This window comes from Apaloderma vittatum, unplaced genomic scaffold, assembly GCF_000703405.1.
Source record: "Apaloderma vittatum isolate BGI_N311 unplaced genomic scaffold, ASM70340v1 scaffold11319, whole genome shotgun sequence".
Classification (NCBI taxonomy): domain Eukaryota; kingdom Metazoa; phylum Chordata; class Aves; order Trogoniformes; family Trogonidae; genus Apaloderma; species Apaloderma vittatum.
This window is the reverse complement of record NW_009737019.1, coordinates 121359-136950: the sequence shown is the minus strand read 5'-3', so window position 1 is coordinate 136950 and position 15592 is coordinate 121359. Positions and strand designations below refer to the sequence as shown.

The following is a 15592-nucleotide window of genomic DNA, read 5'->3' as shown; positions in this document are numbered from 1 at the left end:
GTTCAGCAGTTTTCAACATTCTTTGCATTGTTGGTGTCTGTGGAATATTTGCAGGACAGGTTAGTAAGATATTTATTTTTATGGAGTTCTGTTGCTTACAGTTGAGAAAATATATATTTTTTTTAAAAAAAAGACTATTAGTCAATATAAAAAATGAGCTGGCATTGTGAAAAATGCAAATGTTAAAAAAATTCACAAATACTTCACAAATAATATAAAATGTTTCGAAAAAGTTCAGCTGTAATTTCAGTACCCTGAACATGTAGCATACAGGCACTGGTTCCTCTTCACACAATACTGTTTTCATAGTCAAGTCATCAGTGGCATCTGCTAATCCTTCCTGGTACTGATGATGATCAAAGAATCTAGGACACAAGCATGGTATTGGCTTCATCTACGTGATAGATCATTAGACTGTGTATCATATTTTTTCAGGTATTAAGACTGATATATCCACAAATATAATGAAGTTGAGATGTTGATTTGCAGTAGTACAATAAATTGTACTTCATAATTGAAATTATGAACAATTAAAATACCATTAGTAAGAAATATATTTCAGTAATGGAGGTTTCTATACAATTTTTATTACTGGTGTTTATTATAGATCTATTGTTTAAGAAACTCATGAGTCTTCTTGTTAGCATAAAATTGTAATTGGTTCCAGAATCATTGTTAATAATAATCCCGCTCACACACCTAAGTGATGGCAAGATTGAGGCCTTTGTTTTGTCTTTAAAATCACGTATTTTTGTTGGCTGAAGATGTGATATTTTTCAGGTGGTTTGTCTCACGCAGTGGGCTGTGTTCCGAGACTCTGTGTACTACACGATATCTGTGGTCATACTTATTGTTGTAAGTAGCTCTCTTATCAATTAATGTGTTTCGCAGTTCTCTTACCAGTTAATGTGTTTCATTGCTTGAGTTTTTGGAGGACCAGCCTGCTAACCATTGATATACGTTGGTAAACAGTTATTTTCCCAGCTAGTTTTAGTGACATCTAATAGTGAGGGCTCAGCTCCACAGTATAGTCCAAATATGTAAACTTTATACAGCCCCACAGAATAGGTGTCCATGATGTTTGTCAGTGTCCATTCCTTTTGTACCTACAGTCTGTAAAGTCCTGCAGGCTCACAGGCTGCTCTTACACAGTGCGCTTAGCACTCTCTCCTGACCAGTGCTTGTTGTGGAGATGAAAAATGTTGAGCTGCACCTTTATTTTAAACAGGGAAGGTTAGAAAGGGTCAAAACTCAACTAGCTTCTGACTAGATATAATTGATATTTATTAAATAAATGTTACTATTTTTCAAAGTAGATCAGAGAAATGGTCAATTTATGTGTTTCCTTTTTTTCTCTCCTTCTAGTTCATATATGATGAGAAAATAGAATGGTAAGTTGCGTAAATTATTCCCTACAGTCCTGTATTTCCCATGAGACTGATCAGTAAATAGAGTTGCAGTGTAATTAGCTTTTATTCATACATGCTGGGAGTATGAACTGGATTTGATGCCTAGAAAATCCTATGGATTTTGTTTGGTTATGTTTTTTATGATTATCAGGGAAAACTAAAAGAAGATTTAAACATGTGGAAACATTAACAAAGCAAATAGGCTATATGTAAGGCCTGAAGACTCACATGTGCAGAGAGAGTGACCAAAGTTCTGCTGCTCTGATTCTTGCTGTTAACATTTATGGAGGTGCTAAGTGTCCTAGTGGGATCCTAGTGGAAGGTCGTAATCATCTTTTGAAAGAGGCCCCTCAGAGTACCTGACTTGTGCTTCAGCACTGAAATGATAAAAGGCCTTGGCATTACGATCCTCAAAGGGTAGCTCTGGTTTCAGTCTGCATAGCACGTTTCTGAAATATATGCATTACATTTTATTTGCATGTTTACTGGAACTTGACAGTCTGCTTCCCCCCCATTCTGCTGAGACACCATCTAATCTTAATGATGTGAAGCTTGTGTATGCAAACGTGACTTGTACTAGATGTTTAATGCACACTCCTACATAAAACTTGTAAAGCCTACAGCTGTTTGAATGGCCTTTTAACACTTCTTTTTGTCTCTTTGAGGTGGGAAAGCCTTGTACTCATCATTATGTATTCATTCTACATACTTATCATGAAGTAAGTGCTTTTCTCCTCCGTATGCCCTTTAGGTGTTAATTCACCGTCATTCTTTCGGTGTGGTTTTGTCCTTGGCCTGCCTGCTGAGGACACTACAGCCAGCCATGTTTCTGTGTAAGATCCCTGGCTTTTTCGTGCTTAATCAGTTTCACTCTAGATTCGTGCTCAGACAACAAGTATTTTCATGCATCCTTTTCATGAGGTAAAGTATCTTTCAGAAAAAGTTGAGATAAAATGTCATTTGTGCAAAGATATGTGAAAATGTCCACTGGGTACTCTGTATTGTAAGCGCACAGCATGTCAGCTATTAAACATATTTTGTAACCTCTGGAGTGCAAGGTCAAGGAACATTAGACAGACTGCTAAGCATGTATTTGTCTTCAGACTGTCTCATACCAGGTTGTATATTGACATCTTTCTTCTGTAGTGTCACTGCCTCTGACAGGAGAGGCAGAGCTCTGACTGTTACTGCAATGGTCCGTGAGTCCACCCTTCTACTGCAAGTTGCATAGACTTATCCCTTGGTGCCCTCCGCTCACATATCACCCTTTCTGGAACTTCAGCCTCCCTTTTCTCCTACATCAGATCTTAGCAGAGTTCACTGGCAGTGCTTTTAGATCCCACCACTGAATAGTGCTAAAATAGATGCATTCTTTCTTTAGAAGGGTATGGTCAGCAGTCCCAGAAATGCTCAAGCACCTACCGTGAGGAGCACAGTATTGAGAGAAACAGTGAGGTGAATTGCAAGCTGATGCAGGAGGAAAGAAGCCATCATATAGTTAATGTCCTGGCTCCAAAATCCGCAGCTGCAGTGTTTTGTTTTCACTGAATCTGCTCTAGTGTCTTTTTGCAGCTTGCTGTATCTCATGAGAGATAGGTGCAGCTCTTGCTTTCCTATAAGCTTGCCACTGAATTGGACAGTCCTTTATCTTAACTTCCTGTTAGTTGTCAGAAAACACGCATATAGGCTTTACTGCTTGCCTGCGTAAGTTGTTCTCAGACGCTTAAATTTTGATGAAGAAATGCAACAAACCAACCTTTTCAAACCTTTGCACTTTCAGATACAATGTGAGGATGCAAACATTTTTCACCCTTAGAAGCAAGAACGTTGGAAATGGTGACACAGTCAGCAATGAACTGGAAGATGGTAATAAATGTTATGCCTCTAGTTGTGATGACCCATCCATTCCATTACTATGGAAAGGTAAGGCTGAGCAGACAGGACTTGGAAAAAGAGTATCTCACAGGATATCCTTTTTATTTCTTTAATGCGGATCAAAACAACATTACTGTTCAATCATAAGCAAGAATTTTTATTGGGTTAACTTGTCAATTCCGCAGTCAGACTGCCAGATGAAAAAACCCAATCAAAATTTCTTTTTGATATTCTGAAAACAAGCTGCTTTGCACATAGGCAATTTTGCTCCCTTTTTATCTCCTGCTCAGTGATGAGCTACAACACTGTGAAGGAAATAATTATTTTTTTTTTGCCAGGAAGAAGGTAATTTTCACTTCAAAAATTAGTTTGGAACTAGAAGCTGAGGCTTGGGTATTGAAGGAAAGGACAAGGACAGATCAGTTGGCAAGAGGGATTATGTGTTGAGTTCAGATCCTCAGAAGACTGGCTTTCATATGCCTAAATATCTCTGCATACACTGGCAAACACATATGTAAAATTGAGAAATGCAGGTTCTGTGCTGTCTGTGTCATAAAGGGCAAGAAGATGATGCCCAGCTTCTGATACTGAAGGTATTTGGGGGTTTTTATCATTGTCTTATCCCTCTTCGCTTCCATTCCCTCTTTTCTCTGTAGAGCAAAGTAATTTCTACCTTCAAAGTATGAACCATGTAATTTAGGAAATTATTGGGCTACTCTTAGTGAGTGAGGTCTCCTTGCTCTGTTCTTTGCAAATATCTCCCATTCTAGGAGACTGAGCTCAGCAGCAATGTAAGTAGCATTTGGAAAGGTCGTTGTGTGATAACATATACTGGCAAACAAGAATTTAGAGGAGACCCAGAGAAACCCACTCCTTTCTGCTTTTGCTGTTTAGACTGGGATCCTGAGGATAGGTACTGTCACCTACTACAGGTTTATGCAAAGACAGCGCACTGATACTCTGGTCTCTGATATGGTGTTCAGACAATGGTTTATTAGAGATTTAAAATCACTCACAGGACACTAGCATAATTAAGATGTCTTTGAAATACTTGGATCCCATTTTACGATGATTTTTTGTGCTATAATATAGTGAAATCTGGCACTTGGATCTGGACGTACATACATACATACTTCAGAGGGTACCTCTTAGGGAAGTTATTACTTATGTATTCAAGTGGGGGGCACACGAAAAGGGTGAAGGAACAACAGATACTAGCATGAAGATTATTTAATACTTGTGAAGAATATGTAGAACTTTCAGGAAAAGGAACAAGAAAGCTAGTAAAAACCTGGACTCACAAGAACAGCGTTTCTGCTACCAACCATCCACAGCAGATTTCGACATTGTTAGCTTAGATGCTTTGTAGATGGATGCTTTATGTGTCAAGCTGTCCTAGAAAACCATCACATGGCATCTTCCTCCTGCTGAGTCAACATATGCCATGACCTGTCAGTGGCTTGCTGTTGGTTGATATTTGTCTGGCTTCACAAACTGAACGGCGCCTTCCCCAGTGGCAGCCTTCGGAAATAGGAGCACTGCTAGTAGCAGGGAGAGAACTAGAGCTGGCCTCTGCTTCACCTCCAGCCAGTGGTAAGCAAGGTTCAGGATCTACTGAAAAACCTCCCTTGGTTTCACCAAGATGTAGGTCTAACCTTAATCTGATTTTTCCTCAGGAGGAAAGTCAAAAATGAACAGTTGCTTTGGGTGAGCAACTTTCTTCCTACCAAGGATGGTTAGTCTGTTGCTCAGGGTGCGGTTAAAAGGGAGTTTCGTGCTGCACAGCTCTCTTTTAGGCATGTAAGTTTTATTACTTTCAAGAGCGTCCAGTGGTACGACAGAAAAGTTTCCATTACTCAGGTTTCAGAGAGAAAAAGGAGAGCTTTTCACCACAAGATAAATTCAGTTTCAAGGATGAGTTCTACACACACAGATAAAGGTGAAATATTTTTACTTTTTAAACAGTGTTCCTATTTTAAAAGTACATATATGTGGTTCACTGCCCTTGGCTTTTATTATGTTGACCCAAATTTCCACCAGGTGGCATGGTTTGATTCCTGCCTAAAACCAGAAACTTGAAAAAAGTGGGTTTCCGAGGGCCTGCTAGGAGTCAACCGAAGTCAGCAAGAAGCTTTCTGTTGATTTTGACAGAGTTGTTGGTGATGACCCTTCATGGTGAGCAGTAAGTTTAAGTAGTTTGTTAAAAGGAAAAGCTGTTTTCAGAACATACTTTGCTAAGGAACGTCACAAAGGAGAAGTAAAAAAGGCTTTTCTCTGTGTCACATTTGTGAAAACTGCTTTTGTGATTTTTAAGTGGAGCTTGTTTGTACCATATGGCACTAAGGTATGTATGTTTATGGGCATAGGGAGTGAGACTGAAGAGCCGCTGTGGAAAATTAAGAGCAATGTGCTGTAGTAAGTCAAACCAGCTGCAGTCAGTTATCTATATGTTTATAGTGATGTATTCTACGTCAGTGCTGAGTTTTTTATCATGATAATTCATCAAAGCTGAGTATGTTTGGTCATTGTCTCCTTAGAGCTGTAAGAAACAGTTTCAGAGTAACTGCAGTGCTTCCATGTTGTTCATGACACTAAGATAAAGGAGCACTTTGGAGACTTCACTAGAGAAACTCACTTGAGAGTGGTTAATCTTACAGGACCATTAAAGGTATCTGGCCTTTTTGTCTTACCAGGATTGCTGTCAAACATTTCTTTTTCTTTGTCCAACTGAAGCAAATGTTAAGCTTCTGTGAGGATTGGTTCTTGGGTAGCTTGTCTGAATAAATTCCTTCACAGAAAAGCTGCTACACTCCAGCTGTAAGAGTCACAGGAAATGAATGTGCTCCTTATTTGAGTCATCAGCTGCAGTACTCAGCGAGGTTAATTTGTTTTAGATGATAGGGTAGGGTGAGGGTATTGCTCCTTTATATTTTCCAAATGCAAAATTACTACTAGTTGTATTCACCTTCAGAGATATTAAGCTGCAAGACAAGACTACAGAGTGGATTCCTTGAGTAGGGCATATTTCTTTGTGAAACCAAAGATCTCTTTATGACACTTCTGGTGATCTCAGTCTACTCATTGAAAACTCATTTTAGTGAAATAAAGCAGGACACTCAAATGCTAAAGGGTAAAAGATAATAGCTACTTACTGGTGATTTACAGGCTTGCTTCGTTTTTCTTGTTGAATGATTATGGAAGGATATATTTCTTCAAATATGTTAGAAGATGCTTGAGATAGCAAAGCCTTTATTGTGTGATGTGATTTGCATGTATGCATGTCTTCTTCCTGAAAAATAAAAATATTTCAACACTGTAACAATGCAAAAAAAAGTATAGATCTCTGTGTGTTTGGAATAGGTTCATTTTAATTGCTTTTTTTTAAGTTGAATGTTTTCTTAGATTTCCTTTGCTTCCTGGCTGGAACCATGCACTAATAATTATCTTTCACTGCTACCTCCTAAATTCTCTTCCTCTTCTTAATGTAAGTAACTTAATGCAAAAGGGGGGTGGGAGGGTGAAGCCAAACTGAGCAAAGCAGAAAACAAGCAGTAAAGAATTTTGTTGGGTTTTTTTCCATGCATATTATTACATGTAATAATTAATATTTATTACAGTCATATACGTATTTCCTGCCCTGCTTTCTAACACCACATAGGTATGTCTCCTGTCTGCTGAGCCTTGCTCTGCTTGCAACATGTAGTCTGTAAGAATATTGGTTTGTTGCTGAGCTCTGAAAGTCCTCACCTGTACTTGTGTTGGTTCCCAGTATAATGTTGTCTCTTTGTTTGTGTTCTTAACATGATAGAACAAAACTCTTAACCTTGGTACAAGTTCCTTTATATTAACAAAGGCTTACTTACAACACGCATTAGTTCTTGACAGTTTTTTTCATCATTTCAAGTCATGTCATATTAGAGATATTGATGAATCTCTGTGAAAGTAAAGTGAAGATTTCCGAAAGGAGCAAGCACAACATTAGGGACTTCTGGATGTGCAGCACCTTGATCCAGTGGAATAGCTTTAGAGATTTCAGGTGCACTGTCTACACTGCCACAGTGCAAGTGGTTTTAGAGAAGGCTAATAAAACTGTAGTGAGACTTCAGCAAAGAAAACTGGTACTACAGCAACGACTGGCTAAAAACTTTATCTTAGCAGAGTGAAATCCATTTTCAGTATGTGATCTAAATGAAAGTGCAGAACTGATGGACAGATTCACCAGGCTGCAGAAACATTACAGGAAAGTCACTCATAAATTCAAGCATTCAGTTTAATATTACCTAACTAGAGCCTGAAAAGAACAACGCTGGGTGATGGGAAACATGGTAAGATAATTTCACAACTAACTCTGTCCATTGTGATCATTAGTGAAAGGGATGCAGCAGTATGGCAAAAACAGTGTTGTGATGGTGGATGAGATCATCTGCTCCAGTCCCCCTAAATACCGGTTCCCTGAAGCTGGATTGCGGATTATGATTACAAATAAATTTGGACCACGCACCAGAATGCGCATGGCAAGCCGACTCATCATTAATGAGGTAGGTTCATTAAGAAACAAGAAATGACTATGAGGCAGAGGGCTTGCTAAAGAGCTGTGCTTGTAGTGATTCTGGAATTAGATTCTCCCATATTCCTAGGGGTGGGCTAGAGCTATGTCTTTCTCTAGCAACTATGTCACAGCACATCTGAAGATGTATTCCCAGCTGATGATGCTGCCTGCCTTAGTGGGAGGGCAGTCACCAAGGAGGGACTCACTTATCTCCCTGTCAGAAGGTGTTTGTTTCTCTGTGTGTGTGTATGTAAGTGTGCATATTTGGATTTTAGCAGCAGCAGCAGAAATGGTTTTGATCATTACAGAAGTGGTCGGGCTACAGGCTACGAGAGTGTAATGGTCAGGGCAAACAAAATCTCTTAACAACTGCTCTTAGATTAGCAGCACATCAGAATCACGTCAGATATTTGCCTACCTCTTTAGTTTTCAGTGTAGTCTTCAGCCCGAAATGAAAATGTACCAAAATATTTTCATGAGGGGAATTTGCCCTGGACAGTTTGAGTTCGTTCTTACTTCATATGTTGTCACCACCATGTATTGCTTGTTTCACACACTGCAGCTGAAGTGACAGGACTGGCCAAGTGATGCTATTCTGAGCTTGTATGAAGTACACGGGATGAAATATTTGGCCTCCCAACCTTGGCTTCTACGAAGGCAGGATTTTGTGCTTTCCTCACTATTGTGTCAAATATGAGAGGTTTTTACTCCAGCAAATAAATTAATTTCAGTAGTTTAGGGAGACAAGCTTTAGAAGTTCCTAGAATTTGAACATTGTAACTCAGTTCATGTGTCTACCCAGCGTTGTGAGTACCTCAGTGAAAGAAAGCAGCAGTAGTATATTTGTAACAAAAGTCCAATTTAATGGTGAAATGTTTGTTAGAAAGTCAGCTTAGTGGTGTACAGTCAAGAGCAGATGATCACATAGGGGCACACAGCAGCAGTTGACTCTGTAAAAGCCAACTTGAAAGCAGGTTATTGATCAGAAATAAATTCTTACTGGATGCGTGCACGGAGAGCTGATAGTTACTCGTTCAACACCTGCAAAAAACGTTCTCTAAATGAGAGTGTTTTGGATCATGTTCGTATGTATTCTCACTGCCAAAGTTTTGCAAAGTATTTGAATATGAGTTTTCTCTATTTTTAATTCCAGTGTGTTAGTACTAGTTTCAGATTTTTGCACGTTGTGCAGCTTATTTTTCATGGCTTTTCAGAGCACTTTTTAGAAAGTTGCAACAATTTGTCATGAAAAAGAGGACACTTATCAACTCTGCATTATCTCATCTAACAAGCTAAAAATATTTCTTTTTTTATAAACATAGGAAATTATTCTTACATCTCACATTCTCTAATGTATTAATGGGTATTTATACTGACATTTAAAACCTTTCCCTCTAATTGTTCTACTATGTATTGGAACTGTAGCAGTCTTTTACATGTCTGCAGTGGCAATTGTGAGTTTCTTGAAAGTATATACTCAGCCAAGGGCAACAGGGTTTAGTCTTGCTTTTGAAATTCTAAGTAGGACCATTAGATTTACCTCAAGGAATGGGGATGAGAAAGAGTTGGACATGAGTAGGAGTGATCCTGGCTAATGGGTCATTCATAAGCCAACTCTATAGTGCAGAAATGTTGCGAGTGTTACCACTGGATAGTGGTGCTGTTGCTGGTTGATTGGGAACTGTTGAGTGAGAAGTGGTTCACGCTCATTAAAACACGGTGCAGAAGAACAGCTACAACAACTTTCTCCATCATGACTTGAAAGACTCCTGCCAGTAATTTTGAGGAAGATGGTCGGCACTGGCCTGATGAAGACAGGTAGGCCACAGATGGATTTGTTTGTTGCTGACTGAGAGGATTGCTTTGTGGAGAAACATCACGTCTTATGTTACTGGGGCTGGAAAGGCAGCAAAACCCAGGTTTAACTAAGTCAGTATTTTCCAAACTGTGGCAGTTTTTGTCTTTGACACTGTGCAGCGCCAGCGGTTAATCCAGTCTGCCAAGGGCTCAAACAAACCACTGCAGAATGGGAGACATAAGAATATTGGAAATGGGAACATCCCTGTGGTGAACCAACCGGAGGAAAATGAACAGGACAGTCTATCTCCCTTTTCATTGCCAGGTAAGGCTTACTTTCCAGGTATAGTAAAGAAACATAAGATAATTAAAATGCCAAACACTGGGTTTAAGCAAAGACAACATATGTGGTGAAGGAAGAGGAGCGGGATTGATTTGACTCTCTGAAGGCTGGATTTGATGACAGTAAAACTGGGCTGAAGGCTACATGGCTAAAAGCAGATCTTAGGGAAGTGTTTTCCAGCCATCATGCCCAGTAACAGTAGAAGTGCTGGTTTGCCAGACGTGAAGAAAAAACAGGCAAAGAAGATTTATGTTAAAAAACATGTCAGACCAATCCGCTGAGCACAGTGCTGCTAGTTACTCTGAAGTCAACAGTTAATCATGGCCTGTTGGAGATTACTACGCCAGAGACCGTTTACTTCGAGAAGCTTATTGGATGAAGGGGAAGAAAGGTTTAGGGGGAGAAAGTGTTTAATCTTTGACAATGTGTAAAATTCCTAGGGTAGCAGTACGTAATAACATGCACCTTTTGAAATTTTTTGGAAGCTTTGTGGGTGAAGGGCTACATATAACCAACCTTATTATGTTGATGCCCCTAGCACATTGCAGGTTGACTCTCACCTAAATACTTGGGAGATTAGACAGCAGATCACCCTCACAGACATATAGTCGGTAGTTGTCTGTCATGCAGTTACTGTTTAACACGAATGTGACTTGGCATAAATGAGTATCACATGCCATGAAAAAGAAGGAAGGATTTTCTGTGCTCTGTATGATTCTAATTTCTTAGTGATCCCATCACCTCAGTTGTTATAATTTTAGAAGATATGTTTGTGACTGAACAAACTTTGGAGCATACAATGTGAAGACTGGATAAAACCATGTGTTGTCATGTGTTACTGTACTGTGTGCTCTTACAGGAGCTTCTTGCAGTCAGCAGTTAATGGGCTTTCATTGGAGGTGAAGAATGGAAACAAGCTGATTCACTGAAGATAGGCCCATTAGATGGGCTCCTGATAATCAATGAGATAATGAAGAAAATTGTTTTATTATATGGTGAAGTAAGTTGATCCAAGTCAGCAATATGCTTGTGCACATAATAATAACAACAATAACAACAGTAATAAACAACTTGTAAAAAACAAAAATGCCTCCTCAAACCATCCTAAAACTGGAGGTTTCAGCACAGGAGTTGGCAAAAAAGATTTTTTAACTGAGGTGTTTTTAACAAGTTTTTGGATTTAACAAGTTTTAATTAGGACAGTGCAATTATGCATTTCTTCTTACATTCCAGGACAAGACAGAAACCATATCTGGGTTTCTTCAAGACTCAGACAAGTTCATTATGAATAAAAAATAGGTTTTGAGGCAGAGCTTCCTAAGTGTGGGACATTCACAATAGACTAAATGCTTTGGGCTAAGGAGGGAGTTATTAGTGATGCCATTGGCCTTTTTTAAATGCAGTTTTTCTGCATTTTTGAGAAAGTCTTTAAAGATAATTGAGATGTAGCAGTTCATACTGGAATGGAGCAAAGGTTCAACATGAACTCAAGGAGCTGGTAAAAGTGGTAAAGCAATTGTTTAAAATCCTCATTATCTTTAGGTTTTGTTACTCCTGTTGTCTGGAGATGGTTATCTATTGGTTGGATTGTCATTGCTCAACTCATGTTCTGAGGGAGAATTCTTTCATTTTTCCTTTCAGAAGTACCACTTTAATAACAACCAGCATCATGCTTTGTTGTTTAAGTGCTGTGGCACAATCAGTACCCTAAAAAAAATCCTGACATTTAAAACTGGCTTTAGGAAAAAGGTAGTTTGCAGAAAATTTCCTAGAATCCCCTCTGTTTTTCAGGCCAGGAATAAGGCACATAAATCTTCTGAAGATCAGACATTCGTGTATTCCTTCGGTACTATAAAGAGCTCTATGAAGAATAGACTTTCACTTTCCAGTAGTGCTTTCCAAGTCAACTGCTTGCAGCGTGCTATGTAGAAAATCCAGTATTTTAAAAGCTGCAACAGAAATGGCTATGAATTGGCCCAAACCCTGTTTTAATGCTGTTCTAGAGTCACCTTTTTTAGCTTAGTTTGGGGTTTGACTTTCCTCCTTCATATTGTGTATTCTAGACCCTTTTGTGAGAACAGCTTTTTCTGAAACAGAGTTAAACATAAGTTATGTTCAAAGCACTGCATCATCTTTGAATGATTCCCGGTAATCCTTTGCCATCTGTAAGTTTTGCTTGTTGTGCTCTATCAGCAGTAAATATATGGCTTTGAGCACACAGAACTAGAGAATAAAATTGTATGAAGACAGTCTCAAACGTCAGCATCTAGCCTAGATCCGAAATGTCAAACATCCAGAGAGATTCACCCCCAGTGTGTGGCCCAGGCCTATCTTGAAACAAAAGACAACACATAATTTTTATGGAAACCACATATGGTATCATGCAAACCAGCCTTTGCTTTCTATGTAGAAAGAAACATTCTCTTTAGTAATGTCTTTCCTGACCTAACCATTAGGCCATGATGTTTTTCTTCCAAGAGAAAGATTCATTTGATGCTTTACAATTTGATTACTGTACAATTGTTTGGAAACAGGTCTTAAACTTTAAAAATATCCCTACAGATCAGAATAAAGCAGGATGAAATTGAGCAGGCATATGTTGACAACAAAATCATGTGTAAAAGCCCTTGCATAGCTCAGTAGTCTTTTAGAGCCCAGACTTGGCAAAGCATTTCTGTGCGGCTCTTAATGGATGCTTAAATCCCATTCACTGTCACATGTTCAGGATCCTTTAAAATACTCAGTGTTCTCTCCTGCTGGTTTCACAGAAGTGAAAACTCCTTCTCTTACAGGATTGGACCATGAATGCTTTATATAAGTCATGATGGTGTTAGCTAAAATAGGAATAATAATTCTCAGAGCTAAAATGAGATGGCAATAAAGGAGATTAGCAATCCTGCCCATTTTTATATGGATCCAAAATACAAAGACAACATGTAGGATGGAAGCAGAAGGGAATTATCAGTATCTACTAAAAATGTAAAAAACATTTGTACTTGGTCAAACCAAGTGTTTGTCTCACCCAATATTCTCGCTCCATCCATGGCTTTATGAAGAAGTCTGGTGAAGAATGAGCCAGGAAGATGGCTTTCAGTTATTTTCACCTCAAGGAATTTCCTGAACTGGGTGTAATGTGTGAGCGTTTAAAAGTCTAACTAATGTATTTTGTCTTCATCAACTTGTCTAATTCTCCTTGAATCTTTGTACACATTTAACACCTACAACATCGTTTGGGAAGGAGGTTTGTGGTTATGTGAAGAACCATCTCCTTTTACTTGCTTTGAAGTTGGCTCCTACTAAATTTATTTGATGTCTTCTTTTATTGGAAAACACAATGAACAAAGCAAACCCTGTGTAATGCACTTAAGCACTCAGAATCTTGTAGCGTTTTGTTATAGCCCCTATGGAGCCGTTTGGCCTCAGGATCGAGCTAGAGACGGAAGGGAGTTCCATGTAGAAACTTCTGTAGTTTTTGTTTCTGCAGACACTCATGCAGAGAGTTCTTTTAGCTTCTCTGCAAAGTCCCTGTCTTCTCTCAGTGCTCCTTTATAATTTCATCACTAGTGGACCCAGCACACTTCCTGCTCCTAAGGTATTTGAAGTAAGATTTGTTGTGAATTTTGATCCCTCTTTGTAGTTGTTCCTCAGACTCCTTTTTGGCCTGCTTTACGGTACTTTTGCTGAAGTTTGGAAACTCGACTTAGGTGGCTGACTTGGAAGAGAGCTAATTTCCATAGCTTCTTTGATGTTGCAAGAAAGTAGTTCTTCCAAGAAGGTAGTTCAGAGCAGGAGCTAAGTGTAGTATTCCAAAATGCTTTTTCTGGAAGACCTTCCTCTTGCCACTGCCTATGTAATGGTACATCTACCACAATTTTATTTCAGAACAGAAATGTGCTTCTGAGGCAAAGATAGACTTGAGGAAGCCTATAAATCCCAGTTTTCCCTTAAATAAACATTGGTAAATTAGACAACAAGGTTAAAATATACAAAATAAACCATGCTGAAATCCAACCAAGTCAAAAAATATATGGGCGGTAGCTCTGCTCAATTACATTTTGGTTTTGTCATCCTGTGTAAACCTGTAGTAACGTCTGAGAGTAAAGCTTGTCTCTGCATACTGGAGAAAATTCTTTTTTCCAGACCAGTCCCCACCGTATGAAAAATATGTCTTAAAGAGAAAATTGGCATGAATCCAAATATGTGAAGTGTGGTAAAGGCACAGGCTGGAAATAGAAGACCCATTTGGAGAGATTTCATGGTCTGGAATTGGAATCTGTATTCTGGAAAATGGAACTTCCCAGAAAAGCATCAGTACTTCAGAAAACAGACTGGTTTGGATGAGGATGAGAAGTAAAACCTTGGTATTTTTCACAGGAAAAAAACCCACTCCTGTTTCCAAAGCTCTGTTGCAGGAGAATTGCAATTAAAGTGTCTTAACATGTCAGCTGCCCACTTGGAAGGCTGACAAAGGTTGGACCTTCTTGGATACCCTTTTACACACTGCGTAGCCTGTCTCTGGTGTGGTAACACAGGGAGTCTCTTGCCTAGGAAAAGTGGCAGAACTGAAACCAATAAGGACTTTCCAAGAACGTGGACAGACAGCTGCTGAGCTAATTTTCCTAACAGCAAGCTGAAACCATTTTCTCAGAAATGTTTTATTTTGCAACAATGTATTTTTCAGTAGAAAATAATTCTGGTGGAAAATTCACAATGGATGCAGTTTGTTAGATCCATTTCATTTGTTTCTATGTCGAATCCTATACCTGGGAGAAAAATTTATATTCCTGTGTTGTGTTTTGGATACTGCACATGCTCAGAAATGAATTAGGTTTTCAAATTGACTAATTTCCATATATTATTTTTCCTGTCAGACTCAACTTTGATGAACAGAGAAATTTACTTGCTCTCAGGGTTATTACAAAGCTCCCAGTGTGGAGGTGTTTATGTTACTATAACGCATTTTCAGGTCGAGATTTGAATTAATATTGGTAATGATATGTGGGTGTAAATGTATCTTTGTAACTGTAAAGTCTAATTAGGACCAAGGGGACAGGTGGGTTAAAAATCACTTATCATTGGAGGAAAAAGTTTTCTGGTTTTTTGATGTGGGTTTTTTCTTTCTAAATGAAAAGTGGTAGAGAGATTTAAAAAGATAGAAAAATAATTAAACCCCCAAAAAGTGGAGCACCAAAAAAAATCTGCAGTAATTGGACATGCCTTCTTCTAAGTTGACCATTGTCAAACGCAAAAAGCTCCAGAAAAATAAAAAACAACAGTCAACTCCAGGAGGCCTTTCCCATTGTGCAGGTAAAGTTGAATTAGGAAAAAACTGCCATTTTTCAAGTTACCTTAAATTAGAAATTTATATGATTTCGTAACAATATAGTTATGCAAATCCTGTATGCCGGTTAGATTCGTGATTTTCAGGTATGTTCTGAATTTTTTAGTTCAGTCAGCTACTAATTGCTTTCTTTAAGGAAGTTCTTCTTTCATGTGTGAAGGTTTAAGCCTGTTCTTAAGTAGCTGATGTGTGGAGTGGTGGTCTGTGCTTGACTGCTATACTATTAAAGGGAAGACTAAGTGGAAAAGCTATCAACTTGACTAACTACAGTAACTTAG

General features: G+C 38.7%; 1 protein-coding gene across 1 annotated transcript in view; it reads left to right on the top strand.

Annotated features, from left to right (window-relative positions):
- The window catches only part of SLC24A4 (solute carrier family 24 (sodium/potassium/calcium exchanger), member 4), a gene marked incomplete at its 5' end in the record, with an annotated part of 83271 nt that overhangs the window by 55401 nt on the left and 12278 nt on the right, over positions 1 to 15592 (top strand). The window contains 7 exons of the mRNA XM_009877202.1: positions 1 to 59; positions 781 to 855; positions 1366 to 1391; positions 2075 to 2128; positions 3190 to 3332; positions 7653 to 7822; positions 9811 to 9955. Coding sequence (XP_009875504.1) covers positions 1 to 59; positions 781 to 855; positions 1366 to 1391; positions 2075 to 2128; positions 3190 to 3332; positions 7653 to 7822; positions 9811 to 9955 — 672 coding nt within the window. The remainder of the gene's footprint in view (positions 60 to 780; positions 856 to 1365; positions 1392 to 2074; positions 2129 to 3189; positions 3333 to 7652; positions 7823 to 9810; positions 9956 to 15592) is intronic.